This window comes from Apteryx rowi, unplaced genomic scaffold (assembly GCF_003343035.1).
Source record: "Apteryx rowi isolate R43461 unplaced genomic scaffold, aptRow1 scaffold_600, whole genome shotgun sequence".
NCBI classification, from domain to species: Eukaryota; Metazoa; Chordata; class Aves; order Apterygiformes; family Apterygidae; genus Apteryx; species Apteryx rowi.
In genome coordinates, this window is record NW_020450873.1 from 121,080 (window position 1) to 146,243 (window position 25,164).

The following is a 25,164-nucleotide window of genomic DNA, read 5'->3' on the forward strand; positions in this document are numbered from 1 at the left end:
TGACATTTTTGTTTCTTAATCACTTTTAGTTAGTCACCTTAATTTAAACTAAATGGATTAGATCTTGCCAGCCCCAGTACCTACTAGCTTCCCATGGGCTTATGTGGTTATACAGGCTGGAGTCCATTTGGAGAATGTTCTTCCCTGACAGAGCTACTATATGCTCATTTAAAACCCCCAGTCTCCCAGTTTGGCAGTGAGTTAGTCGAGAAGCAATTAGGCTCAGGGGAACACAGCAAAGCCCCCCTATTCTGCTTTTGGCCACACATCCCTTAGTTGGACTCACTGAGACGATGCCCACTCCGCCAGGGGAGCCCAGTGCAGAGCTGGGTCTCAAATGTGCTATATGATCCATCTCCAGCAGAGCCTGAGAGCTGAAGCACCCCTGTACATGTGCAGGCTGTGGTGCTATGGAAAGACTCCCAGAGCAACTACCATGCAACTTGCAGCCGGCCTCCCTCTGTTCTCAATTCATGTATTTCTCCCGAGTGCAATGGCCTGGCCGTGTTACCTTTCCTCTGCTCTGGCTGCTGGTTATTCTGGTGGGACAGAGGCCTGTTCTCCTTCTGCTGCCCTTCATTCTCTTTGTCCTGAGGCACTTCGTTGCTGTGGTTCACTTGGTTTTCCCTGTGAAGCTCTACATTGACCTTGGTCTCAACTTTGAGTTTCTGTTTCCCGCTGGGGTCCTCTTCATCGCTGGCTGTTATGCACTCTGTGGGCCAATAGGGTTTCACATGATTGGGAAGGGTATCAACTGCAATGCAAAAAAACACTAGCTAGAAAACTACTGTTTGATAGGTTTCCTCAGCCACTGCCCAGCTAGTCTGATCCTCTGCAGCTGGGGAAGAGGTGTGTGTCAAACCAGAGCAACGCTTTAGATGATCCTTGCTGTAGGAATTTGAGTGGATGAAACTGAGTGTGAGCACAGGGACCGCAAATGGGCTGCACTGCTCTAGGGGTGTGATGATGGCCACAAAATACAGCTGCAGGGTGGCAGGGTGAATGGCGCCTGCTTGAAGCAGGTTCACTGGTACCATTACTGAGCGGTGTGAGCCGAAACTGCTCTCACAGGTGTCCAGGGCTGGTGATCCCACAGGCTCCCTGGGGACAGTGCTTCTGAGGGGTGACGGCATGTGAGGAAAAGGAGGTACCTCATGCTGTGTTTGTGCAGAGCACCAGCACACAGCCTGGATGCTGCCGTGCCGGCACAAGACTACCAGAAACCACTGAGACCAGGAACGGTGTTCCCATGTCAGACGTACTGACCTGAACCAAAGGGTCCCAAGGTGGCAGAAATACTGAAATAGTAATGCCTATCACAGCAAGCTGGGGTTTGAAGGCTTGCTGGCAGAACCATCACTTTTCATTTGCCCAGAGCCCCCCAGCAGTTGCACTAAAGAATGGACCTGTCAAAACCATTTAAAGCTCAGGCTGATTGCACACAAGTCAGAGGAAATTGGGGTGAGAATAATGCTAGGCTGGCTGAAGATTGAACTGCCTCTCACACCAAAATTACAGAAGGTCAAAGAGGAGGTGGCCAGCAGGAGCCCTCAAGAGCCAAACACACTGACTGGATTAGTCTCTCAGGGCGGGAGGATAGATTCATGTCTCCAGTTTTTAGACGTGTATTCTGCTAAGCTGACCTACCTCCAGGATAAGATGAACTGTGCTTAGAAGAGCCTGTACCCTGCTGCACAGTGTTGATACTGGTTGCCTGTGATATTGAACCCTATAGGTCCATGACCTCCCCTGACCCCACTAAACCTCCATGCCTGTATTGCATATGAGGAGAGGCAGGTGTTTCTTCCTCCTGCCCTCAAACTATCCTGTTCCTTCCTTCTCTTCCTCTCCCCTCTTGTGCGATTGTGCTGGCTGAGCAGTGCCATTTCTGAGTGCTGCAGGGACCCCTCAGCAAAGCACACTGACTGCTGCCTGCCTCAGCATGGTAAGTCACTGTTGCAGGTTTGCTTATGCATCCTTCATTCTTGCACTCATTCACCCTGGGGAAAAACCCTTGGGAGGCAGAAAGACCCTCTAAGGTGGAGAGAACAAGGATCTCTTTGCAGTAGCTAGGTACAGCAGTAGGCATGCAAAGCTGTCATCATTGTATGCTACTCTGGTAAATTTGTTCCATCACCTCTAAAGTCATTTTATAGAAGGGAATAAACCCAGTGCTCTCCCCTTGCACCAGGAGTACCTTTGGGAGTGCTGTGGAGTGGGCCATGTTCATTATTTTTGGAAGTGTTCCACTTTTTCTCCGGCTCGATCCCGTCTTCCTCACTGTCTGATGAATGGGAGGAGGCATAAGAGCTGCTGTGTTCATCAAGCGACAGTTCGCTGTCGGAGTCTGAATCATGCTCTGCAAATGCAGGAAGGGGAAATACTAAGATCGGAGTGTGGAAAGGAGTCAGACCAATCTATTTGATGAGGGCACATGGAAAAGGAAAAGGCAGGCCTCTGGTTCAGGACATGCCAGGTGTGAGCACTTACACCCATGAGTGTACATAAGACTAACCCACAAGGACTGTGGCATCCACCTAAGTGATTTTGGGAAGGGCAGGGGCTCTGCTTAGCTAATAGGACCTTTAATCTACCTGGGGGTCCAGAACAGAATAGGGACTTTTTTTTTCACTACTCAATATGTAACTCCACGGGATCTCAATCAACACAACACACATGCAAACCAAGGTACCTAGAGACAACAAAAATCTGTAAATGCACTCTTAAAAACTCCTACAAGGCAACAAAATTTAACATCAAGACCCCAAATGAAAGGAAATCGGCCAAGAGACACTTCTCATTTTGTTGTACAAAATGCATAGCAGTAAAAGAAGATATTGCCTCAAGGTCTCAAACATTAAAAGATCTCCAATGAAAAATCAAGAGAAATAGCATAATTTGTGAGAAAGAACACGGACGCCAGAAACTGTCAACAGCTGTGACAGCTGCAAATTAAAATTGAACCATCACAAGAAGCAGATACTTGATATTTTCACTCCAGGATTCCCTAGTAAGGCAACCACTGTGTATCTCGTTATGCCAAAAGCATTATTTAAATTGAGAATGAGGCACAGCAAGACAGACTAGCTATTTCTACTACTACAGAAGCCTTTGAAAAAAAAGTGCTGAGAAGGAAAAGGTACGCAAGTGGGTCAGAGCATTTTTTTAAAAAAATCTTACCATTGGATTTTGATGGATTCCTATGAAAAATGGAGGAATCTGCTTCAGTCTGACCAGCCCTTGCTTGACTTGAGGATCCACTGAGCTTATGAGCAGCCTCATCCCTTAGGGAACAAAAGCAAGGACTTTTTTGGTTAATGTAGTGTTCTTAACAAGGCAGACATACAGATGGGATTCATCTGGTCAAATGCATACAGCTACAGTGTGAGCTAGCCAACCTGTGCTTCCTTTATTGTCAGTGTAGTCACTTTTACAGCAAGACATAGCTTATCCTCATGTAGCTGTCTACCTTCGATCGCATGAATCACACTCCGAAACAGCCTAAAGTTAATGAGCTAAATTCCACCCCTTGAGGCACAGCTGAATGTAACATTATAATAGGCAAGCAGCATGGCCCAAATAGTTAGGATAATAATTACATTAACCACTGCACTGTTTGGACAGTGCAGTGTTGCAGGGATGCAAAGCTGTCATAGTTGCATGCACCAAAGATGCATGCAAAAGAAAATGCACCATAGAAAATGACAGTCACATGAAACAGAACTGTTAAGACATAAAACAAGTAGCATTTGAACCAAAACATTTGTTTTGATTTTTCTTTTCACAAGAGCAATGAAAAGGGAAAGGCAAGCACCTGAAAGCCATGCACCTGCCACCTGATTACCTGAGAATATAAGCAAGGTAGCTATTGTGGCTCTTGGCTGACCTGACGGTGCTTTCTAGGGAGACAGTGGATTCCCCAATAGTTGTGCGATACATATTTGGCTCCTCTATGTATGTGTTGTTACAGTTCAGAGATCGCTGAGGGAGAAAAAGAGCGATAATGAATGATAAGAGGCATTGTTTTAAGCAACTTGACGTGCAGTTGCACTTCTGATCTGCCCAGACAAAGCCCTCTCCATTTGGCAGAGTAGTTTGATTTGGACAGAGGGCAGATATCCCATCGGATAAAACCTGCCTCCCAGGACTGCAGGGAAAAGTATGATGAACAGAAGTATGATCTTTGGTAGGTTTAAGAATAGGAAGCTTGCTACATAATAACCTAAAACAAACCTTTACATAAGCCCTAGATGGGGGATGTCTGAGCCCCTATATATATAAGAATGATATTTAGGGATGTTTTTGTTTATGAGCTTACGTACTTGAGTGATTATATATATACATATACACATACACACATACTTTTCTCTATTAAAAAATAGATTTAGGCCATGTCTGTTTTGGTAATGGGCAAGGGCCTAGTCTCTGCCCTGAGAGTGAAAGGCAATGGATAGCAAAGCTCAAGTCCATATGGCTGAACTCTCTTTCCTCCCAAAACAGGGTGGCTTTATCCATGCTGCTTATTTGCGAACAGTCCTCGGCTCTGGCCGTTCCTTCCCTTCCCCCAGCCATGCCTATACACGGACTGGGAAACTGCTAGGTGGCACAGCTAAAACCATGTCAGGGAGTACACTAACAGTTAAACACTATGCATGACTGCGGGCCAGGACTCAAGTCTATGATTTGGTCCTCTTTAGTTTCCTAGTGTAAATGTAGTCACATAGATTGCAATATAACTGGAGGGGTAACCGGCTATTTCTGTTTACAAGTTTCAAACTGTCCATTATATAAGTCAACATGACTATAAACTAATCAGAAAATTGCAGGTAACTAAGTAGTTTAGAACACCACACATACCTACACTTTTGTGTAGCTTTCTTTGAAATTTGCAAGAATAAAAAATGAGCTCCTACTAAAAGTCCACATTACTTATGAATGTATTAAAAGTCTTGAATGAACCAAGTGGTTTTTGATTCTGAGGGAAAAATGATTTCTTCTTCTCAAAAGTTTCAATTAAAACAGTAATCAAAACTTTTGAGAGACACCACCGGTAATCTTTGTACAAGACACTGTAATCAATCAGAAAATTCATTTAATCATGGACAAGCCACCTATAAGTGTATTTTAGATAACTTTTCTTCTAATGCAAGATTTTTTTTCTTTTTTTTTTTCTTACCGTTAATAATGTAGCTCTTGTTGCAGTAGAATCATCTGGAAGAGGTTTCTTTCCAGTTAAAGTATTCTTCAAGTGCTTCCTGACTTCTTTGTTAAACACGCAGTGGAAGATGAAAATGAACAGCCCCTGGATCATTTTAGAGAGAGGAAGAATAAATCAAAATGATTCACTACTACCAAACTGGAAATGCAAACAGATCTTAGAGAACAGCCTTTCTGAAGCAACCTCTGAATTCCAGTCCATAGTCCATGATTTCAATAGCGATTGTGACCACAATAGCAATAACTATATTCTGTCTTTGACTGAATTGGCATTGATTCATCTCCCAGCACTTCTTCGTAATTTATTTCCAAGTTTTAAATGCACATAAAGGGCCTTGGAAAATACATACAATGCTATATTCTTCCAGGATTTAGATAGCAAAGTTCAGAGTAGATGTCGGCCTCACTAGCAGTTGGGGAAGGAACATTCTTCTCAAAATATGCAAAGGGAACTTCAGTGCCCCACTCAAAGATATTTCAGGGAGTTTCAGGTTTGTAATTGTATTAAGATTTTAGAGTTTATACACTCATGGTTAAACAAAATCATGAGGAGCACATCAAAAATATCATAGCCTTTAGTGAAAACCTCTAGAAATGGGGAACTTCTGTGGTAGGTATTCTTAATATTATTGCTGAGTGAAGTTTGGAAAACCTTATGAGACATGATCAGTGGGGAGACTTTCACAGAATCACAGAATGGTTGAGGTTGGAAGGCACCTCGGGAGATCATCTAGTCCAACCCCCCTGCTCAAGCAGGGTCACCTAGAGCATGTTGCACAGGATCACATCCAGACGGGTTTTGAATATCTCCAAGGAAGGAGACTCCACAATCTCTCTGCGTAACCTCTTCCAGGGCTCTGTCACCCTCACAGTAAAGAAGTTTTTCCTCAGGTTCAGATGGAATTTCCTGTGTTTCAGTTTGTGCCCGTTGCCTCTCATCCTCTCGCTGGGCACCACTGAAAAGGGTGGCTCCATCCTCTTGACACCCTCTCTTAAGATACTTATACAAGTTGCTAAGATCCCCCCTCAGTCTTCTCTTCTCCAGGCTAAACAGGCCCAGCTCTCCCAGCCTTTCCTCATAAGAGAGATGTTTCAGTCCTTTAATCATCTTAGTAGCCCTTCGCTGGACTTTCTCCAGTAGCTCCATGCCTCTCTTGTATTGGGGAGCCCAGCACTGGACGCAGTACTCCAGATGTGGCCTCACCAGGGCTGAATAGAGGGTGAGAATCACCTCCCTCGACCTGCTGGCAATGCTCTTCCTAATGCAGCCCAGGATACCACTGGCCTTCTTGGCCACAAGGGCACATTGCTGGCTCATGGTCAACTTGTTGTCCACTAGGACTCCAAGGTCCTCTGCAGAGCTGCTTTCCAACAGGCCCCAGCCTGTACTGGTGCAAAGGGCAGAGATATCCCAGCTTTTGCCCCATATGTTCCTTGATCCAGCAATATCTCCTGGTGGGAACACTGAAATTCATCCAGCTGGGCAGTTACTGGCCTGCCAGGAACAAACATTCACAGTTTTCTTGGGGCTGTGTGTGTGTGGGATGCACGTGTATGCATTCAGATGTATTTGCTCTGAGGGAATTCATGCAGCTGCAAACTGTTATCAATTTTGGTTGCAGATATAGCATATAGAAGCCAATCACTCATGAAGTTGCAGCTGTACCAACATCACAAGATGCATGCATTTCATGATTTCAGCCAAAGCAATTGACTTAGAGTAACTTTAAACTTCAAGCTTACTTTCTAAACATTCAATCAAATGCAATTTTAGCTGACATTAGCTCTCTGGGATTAGTCATTAATAAAATTCACATAAATGTCTCTTTAAACATACAAGTTCAAAGAAGGCAATGACATGAAACACCACATACCACTGTGTCTCTCTGGGTAAGTTTGGAGAATTCCAGCTGCTGACTTTCCTCCCTCTCATCACATTTATGATTAATTTAACTTTATTCTAGGCTTGTGGAAGCCTGGATTTACAGTCTGAGTGGATGCATTTATTTCACAGCAGACCAGTTGCAGTGGCAAAATAACCTTGCTCCAGGTTGGCCTATCTGATGTGCTTTCAAGGCACGCTGGGGAACCATCTCTGGAGGAGAGCAAGGAGACTTCTTTTTCTCTTTTGCTGCAATTTGTGGTTGCTCTACTGTGACTGACAGGACTGTCCTCCTGGTAGCTGTTGTTTTAATATTACAGGCACCTGCCATGATGGTTACTGCCATTCTTGGTCACATTTAAGTAGTGACCAACACCAAGCTTCATGACTTCCTTGCCACATCTCCTACAAGTAACGTTATTCTGCATCATTAATTAGCAAGCATGCACACTAGGACAGTCAATCCAGTAAGACTTCCTAGAGCAAACAAATCTATTTGAGAAACATGTTTGACTCATTTCCTTAAACAGTAAATTAATTTGTGAAAGCCCTGAACTCTCCACTCCGGGTGAAATGAAACGCAGTCTCTTATTTTGTGGTAGCAACAGAGCAACTGTTAACACTGAGCATGCAGAAGACAGCAACAAAGACTCTGCTTCGGAAAGGTAGAGGTATAATTGCCTACTGTTATTTATCTGTCACAGGTCACAGTGTTCAAGCATCTATCTTAGAAAGATTAAAACAGAGAGATCCATTTACTCAAGGTTATTATGAAAACTCTTTTGTTTTGGTGAAAAGAACCCTCTCTTTGAGAAAAGTGAGTGAAAATTGCACTTAACATCTCTGTTCTTCTTAAGTTAGCCCTGTTCTGGCAGGCAGGAGGTTTGGGCTCAGTACTGCATTTGCCAAGGGCGGCCTTTAACAAGAAGCAGGCAGCTCGGCCGTCTGTGCTACAGATCTGCAGCAGCAGGGGGGAAATGCTGTCTAACTTACCTGTAGGCAGCTGAAAATAGCAAAGAGATAGTGAAACGTCATGACATCACTGTTCACCGCCATCAGCCCCAGCAGCCACGTGGCGCTGATGAGCAGCAACAGGATGAAGGCCGTTCGCAGCACAGACCTGTCAAGCAAATACATACAGTCATTTGCATCATGACAGAAGAATAAATAAAATAGCATGGCTTCCCAACACTGGAGGTGCCAAGTAATGTTTCAGGTTCCCTTTCCTCCTCGAGTGCACATGAACTGCACAGCACGCAGACGTGGCTGGGAGAGTGCCTAGCGATTAGACACCTGCAAAGACCCTTAGGGAAAATAAAGGCAGTGTTTGCCTAATGCCTAGTGAGTGCCTAATGCCTAGACACTTGGCAAGGCTCTTTGGGAAAATTAATACACTGTTCACTAGCCCCCAGTTCCCATTACACTACTCAATGCCTTAGAACATTCAGGTTAAAAAAAAGGTGATTTCTTTTCAAGCCTGTTTCTAAGATTTTTTTCAGACAAATGAGGCTGGTAGCCAAGCTCTACTGTTCAGCCTTATTGACTGTGAGGAAGAGATGTGGGGAGTAAACGGTCAAGTCTGTCTTGCTGCTGTTTGTCAAGTTCATTTTCACATTCTTTCACAACACTGCAGCCCAGGGTCTTGGATGGAGAGCACTCAGGGGAATGCCTGTTTGCTTAAAAACGTTATTTCCACAGACACTTTAAAAAGATGGTCACAGAAGCAGTTCTACTGGCAAAAGGTTATTTCTACAAAATGTAGATTTTGAGTAAAATCACTGCCATTAAGTAGCAATTATAGTCCATTTGTTTAGGGAGGTTTAAAAACGAAACTTAAAAAAGTAACCCGACAGCCAGTGTTGAATAAATAGCTAGAGGAAATCTTTTAAAATCTCATATAGCTACTTATTAAAAAAAAAAAGGCCTGACTCGCCACTAGCTAATCACATTTTAGTTCACAGGTAAATTAAGCTTTGGGCAAAATACAAGCTAATGGGGACAGGCTGCCATAATAGCTAGGAAATGTGGCAAGTTGCAGCTTGTGGGGCTTTCTGCTCATCCCATGTGGAGCAGAACAGGGGACGGACGCTGGTCTTCAGAAGAGCAAACACAGAAAGTCATTGTCAAAACAAATCCCGTAATTTCTGCATTCATGAGGGGACAACCTTCTGAGCCAAGGGCTACCACGAGGAGAGCCTTTTCCAGAATTACATCTACCTTGAAATTGCCATGGCCTGAGGTGAACCTATTTTGTAGTAGGGTATACAATAAAAGATCTAGAAGGACTGCAATGACACCACACAGAACAACCAGTCCTTTAAATCTTTCTTCTCTTCTCCTGTCTCATCCGCAGTACCAAGCACCATGCTGGACATTTATCAGAGCTTCCAAGAGGACCCCAGGAACAGATGATGGTAAAATGCCTCCCATTTCCTCTACCAATGTGGACCGGCTCCCTCTCCAAATACCTTATTTGTTCCCCACCCTAACGGTTGCCTTAAGGCAATCTGTCCCTTTATTATTCGTGCCCAGAACTTCTTCTACAGGTTTTTGAATCCTGGCTCCAAACTTACATGACTCCATTTTTCTCAAACGAACGTTGCCTTCGTCTGCATGATGCTTTCATTGCTAGTATAAAGATGACAGTGTTTATCTGAAAGAGAAATTGAAATAACAGCTTGGATTTTTTTTCTGCAAATTTGTTAGAGCTCAGTTTTCATTGACAATGGAATTTTTATCCTAAAAAGGGTTGTAGTGCCAAGAATATTTTTCCTTCAATTTACATGTCTCTTCAAGTTCTAAAATTCACCTCGTTTCAAGCCAACATTAGTCAAGAACGTCCTGGGACTCCATCCCGCTGAAACCCAGTAAGACTGCCCTATGGCAAGAGGCTTGAGTGAAACATAAGAACTCGGGAATGGTTGTCCTCGACCAGAGCAGATTCCACTTAGCCCAGCATCTTGTTTCGGCTGGGGCCAAAGAGGAATATAATATAAGAACAGAGAAAGCATATAGCCATAATTCCTCAGGATGCTCCTCCAGCCTCCACTGATTTCCAGAGCTAGGATACACTGGGTGTGTTTGTACTTAGTCACCTATGGTGAATACTTATGCTGTGAGCTGGTCCAGCCACTTTTTGAAACCACACAGAGTTTTACCACTGCCAATGTCCTGCTTCAGGAAATTTCAGAACTGAACTCCATGCTGAATGACGAGGTAGTTCCTGTTTGTTTTGAACCTGCCACTTCCTTCCACTACTTGCGTTGGAAAGGACACTGAACAGTTAGGTCATCAATGGGGGCTGTTCTGTGTCTCTGGTAACTCTTGTGACACCTCTCTACACCTTCTCCAGCTCTGCTTCATGCTTTTGGAGATGAGGGGACCAGAACTGCACTCGACATTCAAGGTATGGTCACTCAATAGATATATATCTTCTGGTCTTCTGTTACCGAAAGAAGTTTTAAGTGAGAAGTTAAACACCAGCCAATTCTTTACAATTCCTGAAATTAGAATTATTTAACATTCCTTCAGAACTTCTGGATGAATAAAGTCTGGCCCTAGTGACTTGTCATGGCTCATTTTGTGGATGTAAAGAATACAGTTGCTTCAGATTGCACCTGCTGATTAACAAAACAAAAAAAGAAACGTAGTAAGGCAGAGGCAGACCAGGATGCCAACTCCACCATACTTACAACTACAACAATTACGATGGGCCCAGCAAAACTCCAGATAAGAGTGTCATGAACAGACAACCAGCAGAAATCAGGGTTCCCATAGCCTTGTGGGTCCAGACCAACAGCAAGTCCTGAGTCACAAAATGGAGAAAAAGGACATCACAAAGGTGCTGGCGAGACCTTCTATATAATTAGGTACAGTAATAATGTTTTGAAATCACTGTTTGACAAACAAAAATGATAATGGTAAAATGTCATCAATAGGACAGTCTAGAAAATAAAAATCAAGGCAAATATTGAAATAAAATTTTGGTAAATCAAAACCTTTACTTTGGTCATTCCATATTAAATGACACTATGAATTTTGCCTACAACATTTATCTACAGAAAACTATAATAAATCTATGTCCCAAGTTATTTGTGCTTCAACACAATTCTATAGTCAGATTCATAGGGAGTGATCAAGCCTTTAGGGTGAGTGACATGCTGAGGAATTTCAATAAGCTTATGCAGCAGAATGACATGAATCATAGCTGAAGAGATGTCTGCATTACAAAAAAGGTGCATTCTTAACTGCTGTGAGCTTACTGTCATTAAAACAACAACAGAGACAAAGGAACCTGGGAACTAATGTAAGTTAACTGCTTGAGTTCAAGTACAGCTGAAAGCCTGAAATTCAGTTCAAGCCGCTAACCCAGGGAAGTCTCTACCTCACCTTGCTTTCACTACTATTTTAAATGAAGCGTGCTAATGTCCCCAAGGCAACTGAGTTAAGAACATACCTTTTATTGTTTTAGTTTTTGAAGCTTGGACATTTCCATGGGAGTCTCTGAACCTCTACCTGGAATGCTGATTTTGTGACCTAAACCTTGTCCATATGCAAATGGACTGGGATTGCTGCCTTGGATCTGCAAAATACTGCAGAGTTCTTCCTTTTTGAAGATGCAGAATGGGAACCTATGAGGCCTATGGCCAATGACATACGGTAAATGGCTGCAGCACGTTGTTTAGGTGTCAGGAGGCACCTACAGCAGTGAGTGCATGTCCTGACTCAAGCAGGCATCCAAGGTTCACGGCAGTGCCGTTCTCCTCCATGAGAATTCATGTGTATTAATAAACACTTTTTTGAATTGAAGCCTGCATGATTTGATGAAAAGACACTGAAAAAAGGAGAGGTAACTACATTTCACTCCGTTTGTATAAAGTTTGGCCCCCAGCCAATATTCACATCTGGTACAGGCCTACACCCTGTGAAAACTAAACTGGCTCTTTGGCAAAGTAGTGGATATTGGATCTGTTTTCTCCAAAGTGTGGAATGAGATAGGATTGCTCTCTCTCTCTGGCTCCTATTGGCCTTTTCATCACCGCCTTTAGTGGTTACCATCCAGAAAGAATTAGCCATAAATGATTAAGGGACCATAAAGTATTTTATACAGATGTAATTCTATAGACACAGTCTGTTTCCCAGGACTTGATTTCCCTATTAGTGGGACTTAAACTACAATTTGACCAAACATCTGGCTCTAAGCTTAATTGGCAGACAGCAACATTTTTTCACCCTCAAAATCCTACCCTAAAATTCTCCATTAAACAAATGGAGCAAATTGCAGTCTTCAGGTATGTGGCTCAAATTTTACTGCAGACAAGAATATGCAAAATGGCACTTTACCCAAAGGCAGAATTGAGCCAGTGCAATTTAATATAAAGAATCATTTTGGCACATCAGTTAACTGCTGCACCCTCATCATCCCGGGCAGCGCGAGTTGAGTGCTGCCACGTAACACATGCTCAGAGCACTGATGTTTCCAGGAATGGGTGGATTTGACGGCTGAGCCGAGTGGCCTGTGGGAACCAGCATCCACCCGAGGAGTGTGCCAAGCACATTTCACCCCTCCGAGCTCCCGCAGGCTCTGAAGCTGTGCGTAACTCGGGGCTGCTCCCCGGCCTCGCCATTCCTCTGACTCATCACCTTGCTTATTGTTCGCAGAAAATCTGCAGATTCAGAAAATGCTATTGTCTGGGGGCTACTGATTTTAGAAGAAAGAGTGGGCTAAGTAAGAACCTGTTTTAACAGGAGCACTGCTGTCTCCATGGCAAAGCAATCCCTGCGTACACATAGCAACCAGGTAGCATGTTTTCACAAAGATGCTCCGAACAGGAGGGGTCCTGCCGGGTGCCAAATCCAGCCTGTTGCTCCTGAGGCAAGGAAGTCATAAAATCCCCTTCCTAGATGGATCAGACTCCATCTTAAAATGAGCCAGCTTAAAATAAATTTAAAAATTTCCACTATTTCTCCCCATGGGGAATATCCCAAACCCTCACTCTTTGGATGATTATGTATAAGCCTTCTCCCAACTTCCAGCCTACATTTCATCATGGCAACTTGCTTTTTTATTGTGTGATTAAATGTGCTTCTTCCTTGTTGGAGTGTTGCCTATGTAAACATTTTGTTAAGGCTTTTTTCCTCCCTAAAACTCAAGGTTTCCTTTAGTAAGTAGTCTGGTCCCATCCCCCTTAGGATCACTATGCCCCAGGCTGAAATGAACGTGGTTTTGAGCATGGAAAATAACAAAAAAAGAAATACAATTGGGCACATCTACTGCTGCTGTAGCTTCACTTCTTCAGGATAGCTATAACAGAAATGAACTGGGCTGGATATTTATCCTTTAAATTAGAAAAAATGTCCTTTGGATGTCCAAGACTAAAATCCCTTCCCATACCTAGACTTTTCTACTATTTGGAAACATAAACAATGCATCTGTCATAAAGAAGTTTAAAAGAAGCTGTATTTAAGATGCATGTTATGAGGTTAGAACCTTCCTACTCTTTTGATATTAAAGTTTAAAATTTATAGAAGAAGCTTACTTAAAATACATATGGTAACAAAGTTATCCAGAGGCAAGAAATCCCATACTCTGCTATTTTACTTATGATGAAATAATCTTCTCTTCAGCTGATTTCTAAAATTGGAAGGGCAAACTAATGGCTTATTTCACTTTATCCTTCATTCAGCAAAATCTTCTGACTTCCTCAATAATAGGGATCTGATTTTTTTTTTTATTTAAGTGAATTGTAAATTCAGTAGATTCATAGCTTAAATGACAGCAGACAACCCGGAACCATAATTCTTCATATATGCATAGTTGTAATAGTGTAAAATAGTTCCATATTACAGAGAACAATATCTATATAGAAAAATGGAAAAATGATGTAGCTTATAAAATTTAGATTGCATAACACTGCTCTTGAGAAAGTCTCAATTTATTTAAAATTCAAGAGAGAAATACTTTAAACATGAAACAGAATATCTTTCTGACAAAGTTCTTCTGAAGCGTTATGTGCTCTGAAATAAAAATCGTTTGTTGTTTACTGCTATTTAATGATTATTCTTCATTTCTAACAGAAATTATGATATCAATTCTTTGATGGTATTTCAATGTTCTTGAATGTATTGCAGTAGTCTTGTGTGTATTGATATAAGTTACACAGGTTTGAAATATTCTAGAAGTTCAAAGATAATTTCTATTTAAAATATCAGGAATATGTCCAGAGTGGTAGAGCCTTCTAGGCTGTACCTGCCCCTGTATCCTGTATAAATTGATAAAAGCAGAAATTATTTATGCACAAGGTGAAATGGAAAAAGTTAACAGTTCTCCACAAAGGATACCTGTACTATCCTTATGCTACGCTTGTGCATTATACTTTTTAACTCAACTCACATGGAAAAAAAACAACATATATTTGTAAAAGTATGACTTGCTCTGTAATATTTTTCCAAGTGTACATGAGTGATAGCTATTTGATCTGAGAGACAGCTAAAATTCTGTCATTACTGACAGGATTTTGTTATCTGCAAAAATAAAAGTAATAATTGTGTACAAGTTAACTGTCTGACTGCTATTTGATTTCCCATATGGCAAGATATATCCTGAAATAGTTGAACCGAAAAACCCCACTCCAACTGTTCTGTGAAGCACACTTCCCAAGTTGCTGTCTGCCTGAATTAATGCAGCACCATGTGCTTAAGGTAGCACTTGAAATGTCTGGCTGCAAAAACAGGCACGGTGAAGGCGGAGATAGGTGTGCTCCTGTGCATCATACTGGAAGAGTTTAAAAGATTACTGCCTCCAGCTTTTCATTATTTTTCCTAGACTGGAAGTTATTGCCTTTGTATCTGTAATGAAGTAAAAGGCTGCTCAAATATTCCAAGTTTGTTTTCAAGCCAAGAAAAGCAGAACTGCTGAAATCCCCTTCAGGGACCAGTTACTGCTGGTAGAGGGTGGGCAATGGGGATGTCCAGAGAAGGGCAGGAATGCCCAGTGGGTAACGTCGCTTCTGAAGCTGCTGCACCTAGCTCCCCACGAGACGGCGCGTCTATGCCCTGCAGCTACCAACACAGGGGAGGAAAATTTCTGAAGGCTGCAAGCAAAGTCATTACCATAAAAATGTTATTCCCAAGCAATGTCAACAAGTCCTGTTTTAATCTGCGTTCAATTATGTTTATGTTATTGCAAAACCCTCAGTATCACTTTAACTGGGACAATGGATATTTGGTGCACAGATCTGCCAAATTCAGGCTGACTTCTGGTATTCATCATTTGGTGTTGCCCTCATTCAGGAAAGCATTTCAGTGCCAGCAGCACCTGAACACATGCACAGCTGTCTTGGACAGGGTAACTTTCCTGAATCTGGCTAGTGAAGACGGCAGGGAAAGCAAACAAAGCTGTCCGGGGGTTGGTGAAGGGTCTCTGTTGACTTTTGGTACCTGTTATAATGGCGGGAATGCCCCAGCCAACGACGTAGTAGAACCGCATGTGCCCAAAGTTGATGTTCCTCACTTCGGTCAGCATTCGGTAGATGTGGAGCTGCTCCACAAACATCCACGCAAAGGTGCTCATGTAGAAATAATGCAGGAGGATGGCAATCACCGTACATACGAACTGTGGAAGGGAAAGGGCACTGAAATTAGAGTTGCTGGGCTGAATCATGCAACTTGGTGAGTCACCAGCTCCCCAGTGCAGCTGAAGGAAAGTTGTAATATAAAGGTTTGGCAGAAAGAATACATTGCCATTAATTTACATTTTTGACAGCTTTCAGAGTTTCAGAAAAGCTGTTCACATTGTGAAAACTAATTTTTTTATCATTTGGCCTGTGCCGAGCCCAGTTGGGTTTTACACTATCAGTTCAACGTGCTTTTAGTCACTGCCCTGCAAGTTCTGTGGTCAATTCCTCCGAGCATGTTTGCTGAAGAGGCAACAAATTCAGTTATTCTGACCCCCGCCTCCTCCTCCTGCACGTAGGACTGGCGGGATGGGCAGAGCTCAGAGCTGCAGCTGTTTTTCCTGGTGTGGAGAAGCGGAGCAGAAAGCTGTGATGCTCCTGTGATGGCTGCAGACCCTCTACTCCATCTCATGTGTGGGCCTCAGCTGCGCACTGGCAAACCTGTGAACCCAGCAATGGCAAATTCAACTGCCCTGTGATGACTGCCTGAGGCAAACTGATCTCACTGTGCAGCCAACAGACCACTCCTGAGACTGCCACCTTCATCCCTGCACTGACTCGGTGTCTCCCATTACCAAAGTAAGGGTTGTCCTGTGGGGTTTTCTGCTACTTCACTCTCTCCACCGAGACAGCTGTCTGCTCAAGGAAGACCCTATTTGGTACACTTTTGTTTTATACAGACACTGTTTTGTGCTCAATATTAATAAACAGAAAGTACAAGGAAACTTCCCTTATGTTTGGCAGAGGAGCAGGTGAGGTGTGAGATGGATCTTCAGCCTTCAGTTTAGGACCAGACCCTGAGAAAGTCCTCCTTCCCGCCTTGACAAACTTCACTTTGGGGACAGAAATCTGCGCAGCTTCAGTCCAGGAAGAGTGAACTTGCTGCACATGAGCAACACATGATCTGTAGACTCAAAGAAATCCAACTTTCCCTTGAGGTATTTTCTTGTCAGTTAAATGAAAGATATGTTTCACAAACAGGGAAAATTTCATGTGAAATTATGATCTAGCGTAAGACCAGTGAACCATTTTGTGCCTATGTGACTGTATCATAAAGATCTTTGATGTTCAGGCTAGAATTCAGATGCAGTAACAATTTGGGTCAAAGCAGCTGAGAGTTCAGCTCCTGGAGGGTAGGCAAGGCTTACACTCATCAGCGAGTGTTGACAAAAATGCTATGAAAAGGAGACAGTGAAGCTGCATTAATAGGAATAGAAACAGGCTATGGCTAAGACTGTTTGGCCATGCTACAATTTTGTTCAAAACTGGAAAAAAAAATAACAAGAAAGGTTTTCTTTATTTAGAAAGTGATAATGAGGGAATGGTCCGTTCCATCTGCAGCTCCTTTTCTGGGATTCTTTAAGAAGATTTGAGGAGCAAAAGCAGGGATGCTTCCATGGGGAAAGGTGGTGAGTGTCTCCTCTGTCCTTGTGTCTCTGATCTTCACTGATTAACCCTGTAGACCCTTGGATAGCTATATCTCAACGAGTTACTGAGGACATCTGGCCATTATCACTGGACTAGAATGATACAGTCTGAAGCAGATTGCTGCCCGCTCCCCAGATAAATCCAAAAAGTGGAACCAACATTTCCCGATACCAAAATCGGAATATTTGACTAGGAGGTGGGTGAGTGGGTTCTAGGCCCTACCCAGCCTGTGTGGGGAGGATTAACTTCCCTTCCTCTCCAATGCAGAAAAATGCCCCAGCTGGCAGACTGTAGGATATGCTGGGTCCAGAAATATTTGACCTTCCTCTTGAGACTGAACTACTTTGCAGTCAGGCACAGACAAGGCATGAGGAGACAAGGAAAGCAGGCATGGCTGGTCTGATGCTGGCCTGGTAGTTCACACCTTCAGCTAGGAACAAGAAGTGCTGCACCTTCAGGTCCCAGGCCTGGTTTTGGTTTTTATCCAATAGCAGCAGCATGAGAATAGGTGGACCATCAGCTCTGCCAGCCTGAGACCAGTGAAAACGAAAGATCCGCTGAAACCAAACAGACTGTGTCATTAGCGTGACTCAGAGAAACACCTACAGTGAGTAAAAAATAGTAGCTCAAGGCATCCCTGTGACAAAATGGATTTCTTGAACCCTGTGATCTTCACAGAGCTGCATTTCTGTAGTATTTGCTAACCAACTTTTGCTCCCAACTTAACTGTCTGATGGGTGAAAAAAGGAATGACCACCAGCATCCAACAGCTGCATTAAGACCTAAAAATTAACCTTCTCCCCTCAGAAGCAAAGCAAAGGATTCTGCCCAGAATCTGCTGATAAGTTAAAATTAAGATGGCTTTGTGTAAGCATTCAGTTTCTGTTTCAAAATGTTTTACACTGTGTTTTTGATCCTTTGTTCCTGTGTAGCACTGTCCAAGCTTTCAGATTTTGGCATGACTTTTTAGTGTTTTTCCATGCTATAATGCTCAGAGCCATAAGCCATATTTCCTTGTTTAACTTTACACAGTGAAAGAACCATATAAAGACCATCAGCTTTCTGGATTCACTTACTGCATCAGCTTTATTACAACACCAAACTTTATTGAAAATGTAGCTCACCAAATAAAAGACCTTTCCTTCCTCTAGGTATGCAGGGCTCTTTTTGTTCCTACCAGCACATGTATATGTGTAGATTGCTGCCCTGAATATTACCTTTTTCAGGTAAGGAAAAAAAAGAAAATAAATCACCTTCTATCAATAGTACATGGAAAGATTAAAACCTCACCCAGAAATGTGACTGTTAATTTACAGAAACCCATAAAAGCCAGGCTCGGTGCCAAGCAGCGCAGCATTATTTGTGCTCCAACATTCTTTTCCTCTTTATGTTCATCAGTGCATGACTTGTTAGACAACTCTCATTCCACACAGACAGATGAATAATTGTCTCAAGTAGACATAGCTTACAGACCTCCTAACTTCTCAGACTGACTGGTTGGGCTGTAAGGAGCAGCCTTCTGTTGTATGAAATATATTCTGCAACTTAAAGGGTTTCTTAAGTGGGTTAAAAGTTTGGGATGTTTCATGGAGTCCTAGTAACTGAACTGTATAGGACATTATCACACCATGAACCCAGTAGTGTGAAAATGGGAAGGAGCAAAAGAGAAGTCTCAGAAAGTACAACCACTGGTGTTTGTGGTACTGCTGAAGTGAACTGTTTTACTAGTTTTATATCCATTTGCTTGATACTTCATGATATTATAAGAGGAATTTGGAAATGAAGAATCTTCATTTACTGTGGTGTTTTTAGCAAGATCTTGCAGGGATCTGGGCTTGGCCCCTCAGTTTTCATGTCAGAGATCTGAAAAAGTATAAACACCCTGCTAGTGAAATGCAGTGAAAAATGAGTGGCACGCTCAAGAAGGCATGGGAAAGGTCAAGTTACACAGAGTGCTGGGGATCAATTGGTAAGGTGAGTCCATCTGAGCAACAATTATTTTAATATGCAAACTCATATATTATGAAACAAAGACCATAGGTCACACAGGATGCGAGACCACATCCCATAGAGCAGGTCACTGCAAAAGACAGTCACAGCAGATAAGAGACAGGAGGTCCTGGTGCAGGAGAATATCAGAATACGGGACAGGAAGTGGTACTATCTGCTGGAATGCTTTATCCAGTTTAGCATTCAAAAATTTCCAAAATTTGGGGGAAAAAATGTCCAGGAAAAAAAAAAGTCAATAGAGTGATTTGAATCTTAGAAAGTGAAAATATTAAGAAGCTCTACTTTGTTTTGTTTTCCAAAAGAAATATTTTTGAATAGAGGCTTCTTGGGAAGACAGATTTGATAATAGATGTCTCTCAAATTTATTAGGAAAAGGTTTTAACAGGATCTAGTGATTGGAAATTGAAGTTAGACAAAATCTGACTGGAAACACAGAATGTTTAACTGGGATGAGACACTGTGACACCTTATTAATAGAGCTAAGGGACTCTGCCATCATATCAAATCTCTAAGTTAAGGTCAGATACTTTCTAAAATGTATGTTATAGCTCAGACTGGTATTAGAATCCAGGGTGAAACTTCTAGGCTTGTGTTATAGAATAGCAGGTTAGGATAGATGGTTAGGCATAATGGCGTCGTTACCGTAATGGTGTCTTTATCCTTTAAATGTAGGCATTTTGTCCCATTTCTGTCCCTTGGACAGTGCCGAATCAGTGTGGTTCATTCTTTGGTGTTTTCATCTCAAGACTATGCTTCTCACAAGATTTAAATTGAAACATGTACAATAAAGGATTTTTAAAAGATATGTCTTCTTTAGAGTCTTCAGACACTTACACTAACATTGAATGTTCTTAATTACTGTAAGGACATATTTGTATGATATTACATACTTTTTATTGCATGCCACTCCCCATCTGTCTGCTGACTGGTAAAGGAGACTCTGAAGCTTTGCAGTGACGGAAGAAGGGTTTGCTTGTTTTTCTTCTACCTGTCTTCATGGCAACCAGGTTTTTTGAAATGGGTGCTAGTAAGAATTAACCTCAATATTATGTATAATGCTACACAGTTAAGATAGCAGTGATGTCCTGGGCACAGAACATAGATACATCATGTGTGCTGTGTTTCATGTTCAGTTTCATTCATAGCTTGTGTTTCCTGACATGCACAATGCTGAAGGTGCCTGCACTAAGCTTTGACAACAGATATGATGGGCTGAAGCCAAAAATCACTGCAGCTGGAAAGCACAAAGCAAAGCAACAGGTTTCTTCCTGATTCTTGAATGTAGCAAGCTACCCTATGCCTGACAAGTGGCTTCTCCAGAATGGCCTTGGTATGTGTGCCACATGCATATTAGCACCTGCACAGCAACACAGTTGACAACCTACCAGTCAACGCCAGGAGCCGTTTGGGCTTGTAAGGTACCTGCTGCAGGAGAAACTGGAGCGCCCCTACTGAACAGACAAAGCAAGACAGAAAACATACTGATGGAAAGAAAGGAAGAAATCAATATTCCGGGATCAGTTCCTGAGAGAAGCCCTCAACATGGCTGCTGTGATTTGGTCTCTGAAAACAATGTATAGTTGGATAGTACCCTCTTCTGGCATTGCTATTCATCATATAAACCACAAAAGAACAATAAAAGTTTGATGCTTTTCAAATGATTGTTTAGGCCAAATAGGGGTAAAAAGGAGAGAAAGTGAAACAGATGGATGCAAGTAAAAATTGCAGTGTGAACTCAATTTAAAGCTTGGCAACAACTTTAACAAGCACACAGAAAGTGGTATACCACAAGCACCAAGTCTTACCGGGTTTTCAGTCTGGTTGATTCCAATAAGAAAGACAAGCTCAGAGAAGAAAAGGGCAGCCACCAGGTTTTTGTGGATACTGTGCAAGTTGGAACGCAGTGTACGGATGAGGACCAGCAATATGAAGGTGATCAGCAAAGACACCAGCGAAATGGATACAGTTGTGTAAGTGACAATCTTCAGAGGAAGCACCTCCCCGTTCTGCAGAACGACAGATTGACAGGGCTTCTGAGTTTTTCTTTCCTTTCCCTCCAATCAAAGCTACTACTTGCAAAGTCAGTGTTTTCATTACTGCTGAGCCAACATACAGACTTTCTTTAGGACCAATGGGAGTGGGGACAATGGGAATGCCATCTCCTGAGTCACTCAACCTTTTGAGCATGTAGAGGAATACCCAAAGGGACAGACAGTTAAGCAAGAATCCCAAATAAATGGAGGCCAGTCTGCCCTGTTGATGCTATTCTGAGAGGCTGAAAGACCTCTGGGGTTTGTGTGTTTGCTCCTGCCTTTTGTGATCCTTAATATCGTAATATTAAGTGATGTCATTTTTATCAGGTGTCAATGGTATCATAACTGTAATCCTGGTCTCATTCCCTTCTCTGCATGGCCCTGTGCAGTGTAGCTGGGGAGGTTATGCATTGCTGGCTACACCGTCCACTGACCAGGTAAAAGACTCCTTTTGGATAGAGAAGGCTGATGCAATGGTGGGCGCCATCAGATAAAGGGCAACACGCTCCTGACACACTGCAAGAAGGGACTGATCCACTGACGACGCTCTGAATCAAGTTCAGCCCCCTCGAAAATCACATTGACGCACCAGCTGCGGATCACCCACCTCTCGTTTCGAAATGTCCATTAGGACGGCAAAGCTGGTCAGATGGTTGCACTGGCAAGCGATGTGGCTCTGGTTTCTGGAAAACAGCTCACATCCTTTGGAGGACCAGGCACCTGTTCCACCAATCCTGTGGGAAAAAAGGGTCACTTCCGAATGCCGCTCTGTGATCACTCCCTTGCCTCCCACTGCTATTACCCTCTGAGGCAGCTCTGGCTCTGAAACCAGAAAGGTCACTTAGTACTGAGACAGAGAGAAATATTTATAGCTGTCACCTGCTTTAAAGAATATCATCAACTTAAAAAAGTCTTGAGTTAGAAGTAGTGTCTGATATGACACCTGACTTTGACTGCCAAATTTTGTGGTTTTATAAAAACCTGCTTTGATTAAAAAAAAAAATCTTGCATTTTTGTCCGTGACTATACAAGCAAGAAGGCAAAGCGATTACCCAGTGCAGACTGTGGAACTGGCCATAGCAAAGTGCTGTCAGCTATGTGGGGTAAAAACACCAGAAGCGCAGACAGATAAATATTTTTCAGTCATCCCTATCTCCCTCGATGTAGACACTGCTTTTAACACTCTTATGAGAAATATGTTTCAGCAGAAATATGATCTCTGTCATAGAGTTCTGTTAAAAAGTAGACAAGAAAATGTTAAAAATAGTATTTTATATCAGGAGATCTCCTGTATTAACATTGTGGAGGAACTGCTCCTTTAAAAATTCTTCCCAGTTCAACCTTGTTTAACTCCACCAACTTTAGAAATGATTTTGTATCAACAGTAATTATTCTATTCTGAAGTGAATGAGTAATAAAAATCCTCTTGTAGTTACTGAGAGAGATTTTAATTAGACATTACAGGTGATCTTTTTCATTCAGCAATAAAATATTTATTAAACTGCTTTAATATCACTTTCTCTCGTAACATTCTCACTTTTTAAAAACTCTTTTGTTACATGCTTTTTAACTGCCGTTATAGGAAAACAGACAGCAATGCCAATGCAGTTGCTAGCAAATACTGATGAATCACTTTAGAGCTAATGGGTTATTCAAGCCCATACTATGCTTAAAAATTTATGATAAAAGCACCTGCCATTCCCTCATATTTGGCAGAGTCATCTGTACCTAGAAGCAAATAGGATGTTAAGAAATTACTTATCTAACCTTTGTGTTATCATCTCTGACTACTTTATAAGCAGGCAAATGGAATAGTTTATTATTGCTAATAGACTGCTGATAGATTTTTGTTGCCTCATTGATACTTTCAATGATGCAAACTCAGTAAGCCTTTTTGACCAGGAGGCAAACATTTGCTTTTCTACTTCCAGCATAGGATAGTCCCTTTTAATGGATTTTTCCATAGGTTTACTAGAGGCTTTGGGTCATTAGGGAAAGCAGTAATAGCTATTCCTCTTTTACCCTGGGCTGACGATATCATCCTCTCAGTATACATCTGGTTTTATGGTCAAAATTTGCATATGTAATAGTTACAATATTGTGAAATTATAACTTGCTGAGCATGTAGTTACCTCTCAATAAATTTTCTTTTGCTTTATCCGCATTCTTGAAATATATGCAATGGGATTGTTGTGTTTTCATAATGCCATAAACCCAACAAAACACTTATGGGGATATACAGTTCTTAAAAGCTCTTTTACAGTTCTTTAACTTTTCCAAATACAAAAGACCTAAATGAGCTATTTTCAGAATATTTCATCAACTCCCTCACACCTCCCTCCTTGAGAGCCAAGCACTCTCTGCCTATGTTTGCTGTCCTGTATTGGGACCGCTTCCTAATAACAGTGTGGCAATAGGGAGATGCCAAAGGTCCCAAAGAAGGTGTTTTCCTCCCCTCCATTTTTTCACTAAAACAGATGAAAACAAATACATAGCAGCAGACGGAAGGAAAGATAAGTTGCTTCTTGCAAGCACAACTCTCTTTGGGTTGACTTTTGATTCCAAAATGATCTTTGAGATATAAAATCTCCAGCCTTACCATTTTATCTGCAAAATCTCAATCTTCCTTTTTAACCAACATGAAGACTAGCTTTTGTAATTTTTTGCACTGGCCCTGGCTGAGGCATCTAGGTTAGCTGCCTGCCTGCCTTATATTCTTTCTATAGTCACTGGAGTGTGACAGGAGAAAATGCAGCCCATATAAGATTGAATCATGCTTTGGAGATGCCCTCCTAAAAAGAGAGCAAGGGGCAATGAGATTCCTGACTTAGGGACCTCAGGTGAGTGATAAACCCAGGCATTTGAGCTGGACTGTGCCTGTATATGTTTTGGGCAAAGAGCATGAGCAAAAACAAGGAGAATGTGAGATTTATTATTACTGGGTGAGAATAAACCATGTGAGAAGACAAGATGGCACTGCATGAATTTGCTAGAAAGCACACGGCTAATCCTTCATTTGAGGAGTTATGATGATTTTATTTCCCTTGCTGATGGGAAGTGATTACATGGCTTCATTCAACCAGGAATTCATTGCCTGTTGACTGAACTAAAGCAGAAGAGATCATGTTCTCCTCCTGAATTATCTTCCTAGCCTAGACTTCTCTGCTAGAGACAGATCCCACCCACAGCCCTAAAGAAACCAGGAAACATACGCGATGGAGTGATTCCAGAACACGCAGACGGGCTTCGTTCGCTCCTCCGTTTCCAGCATGGCGTACTCCACGATGATGGGCTTTTCCACCAGGTTGGGTGGAAGCTCCCCATCACTGTGAACAGCTGTGCTCACTACAGGTGTGTTAATAATTGGACGATTTGGCAATCTGCAGAAGGAGAAAAATTGCAAAATGTTCTAAACATTAAAATGCAAAACACCTATTTGGTAAGTACTGCAAATAAAAGATTTCCAGTTGCTTCCATTGAGAAAGTGAAGTGGATGCACTGTCAGACTTCCACGCAGCTAGATTTCTAAAAGCAATTGGCGCTACTGAAGTGGTCATTCTCCCACAATGTGCTGGAGGAGCACGAGAGACAGTACTGCAGTGACAAGTGAATCACGCATGACATTTGATCAATATGAATGCAGCGCTGCCTCTGCCAGGCACGCAGAGCAAATAGAAGGGCTTCTGCATGATTTACAAACAGGTCTAAAGTTTACCTCAAGCTCCTTCGGTCAGGATCATAGTTTTCAGGTAAAAGCTGTCCCAGCGATCGGTATATAATGACCATGGCAACAGTATATTGGGTTGAGTCATCTGGGTGTCGCTTACTTCTCTTTGTAAATGCAGTCTCAGGGCTTAGCCCATCACCCTTCACCTTAGAGGATAATCTCTGGTTTGAAGGCTTCATCGTAGGTACTGCT

At 42.3% G+C, this 25,164-nt stretch overlaps 1 protein-coding gene across 1 annotated transcript in view; it reads right to left on the minus strand.

The window, feature by feature from the left end:
• Positions 1–25,164, minus strand: part of CELSR1 (cadherin EGF LAG seven-pass G-type receptor 1) — a 180,561-nt gene that overhangs the window by 2,436 nt on the left and 152,961 nt on the right. Inside the window, exons 21-33 of the mRNA XM_026083448.1 lie at positions 24,961–25,162; positions 24,458–24,625; positions 21,853–21,979; positions 21,018–21,218; positions 15,539–15,713; positions 10,792–10,904; positions 9,673–9,752; positions 8,093–8,219; positions 5,177–5,302; positions 3,845–3,981; positions 3,181–3,284; positions 2,198–2,359; positions 512–754 (exon numbers count right to left, since the gene is read on the minus strand). Coding sequence (XP_025939233.1) covers positions 512–754; positions 2,198–2,359; positions 3,181–3,284; positions 3,845–3,981; positions 5,177–5,302; positions 8,093–8,219; positions 9,673–9,752; positions 10,792–10,904; positions 15,539–15,713; positions 21,018–21,218; positions 21,853–21,979; positions 24,458–24,625; positions 24,961–25,162 — 1,965 coding nt within the window. The remainder of the gene's footprint in view (positions 1–511; positions 755–2,197; positions 2,360–3,180; positions 3,285–3,844; positions 3,982–5,176; positions 5,303–8,092; positions 8,220–9,672; positions 9,753–10,791; positions 10,905–15,538; positions 15,714–21,017; positions 21,219–21,852; positions 21,980–24,457; positions 24,626–24,960; positions 25,163–25,164) is intronic.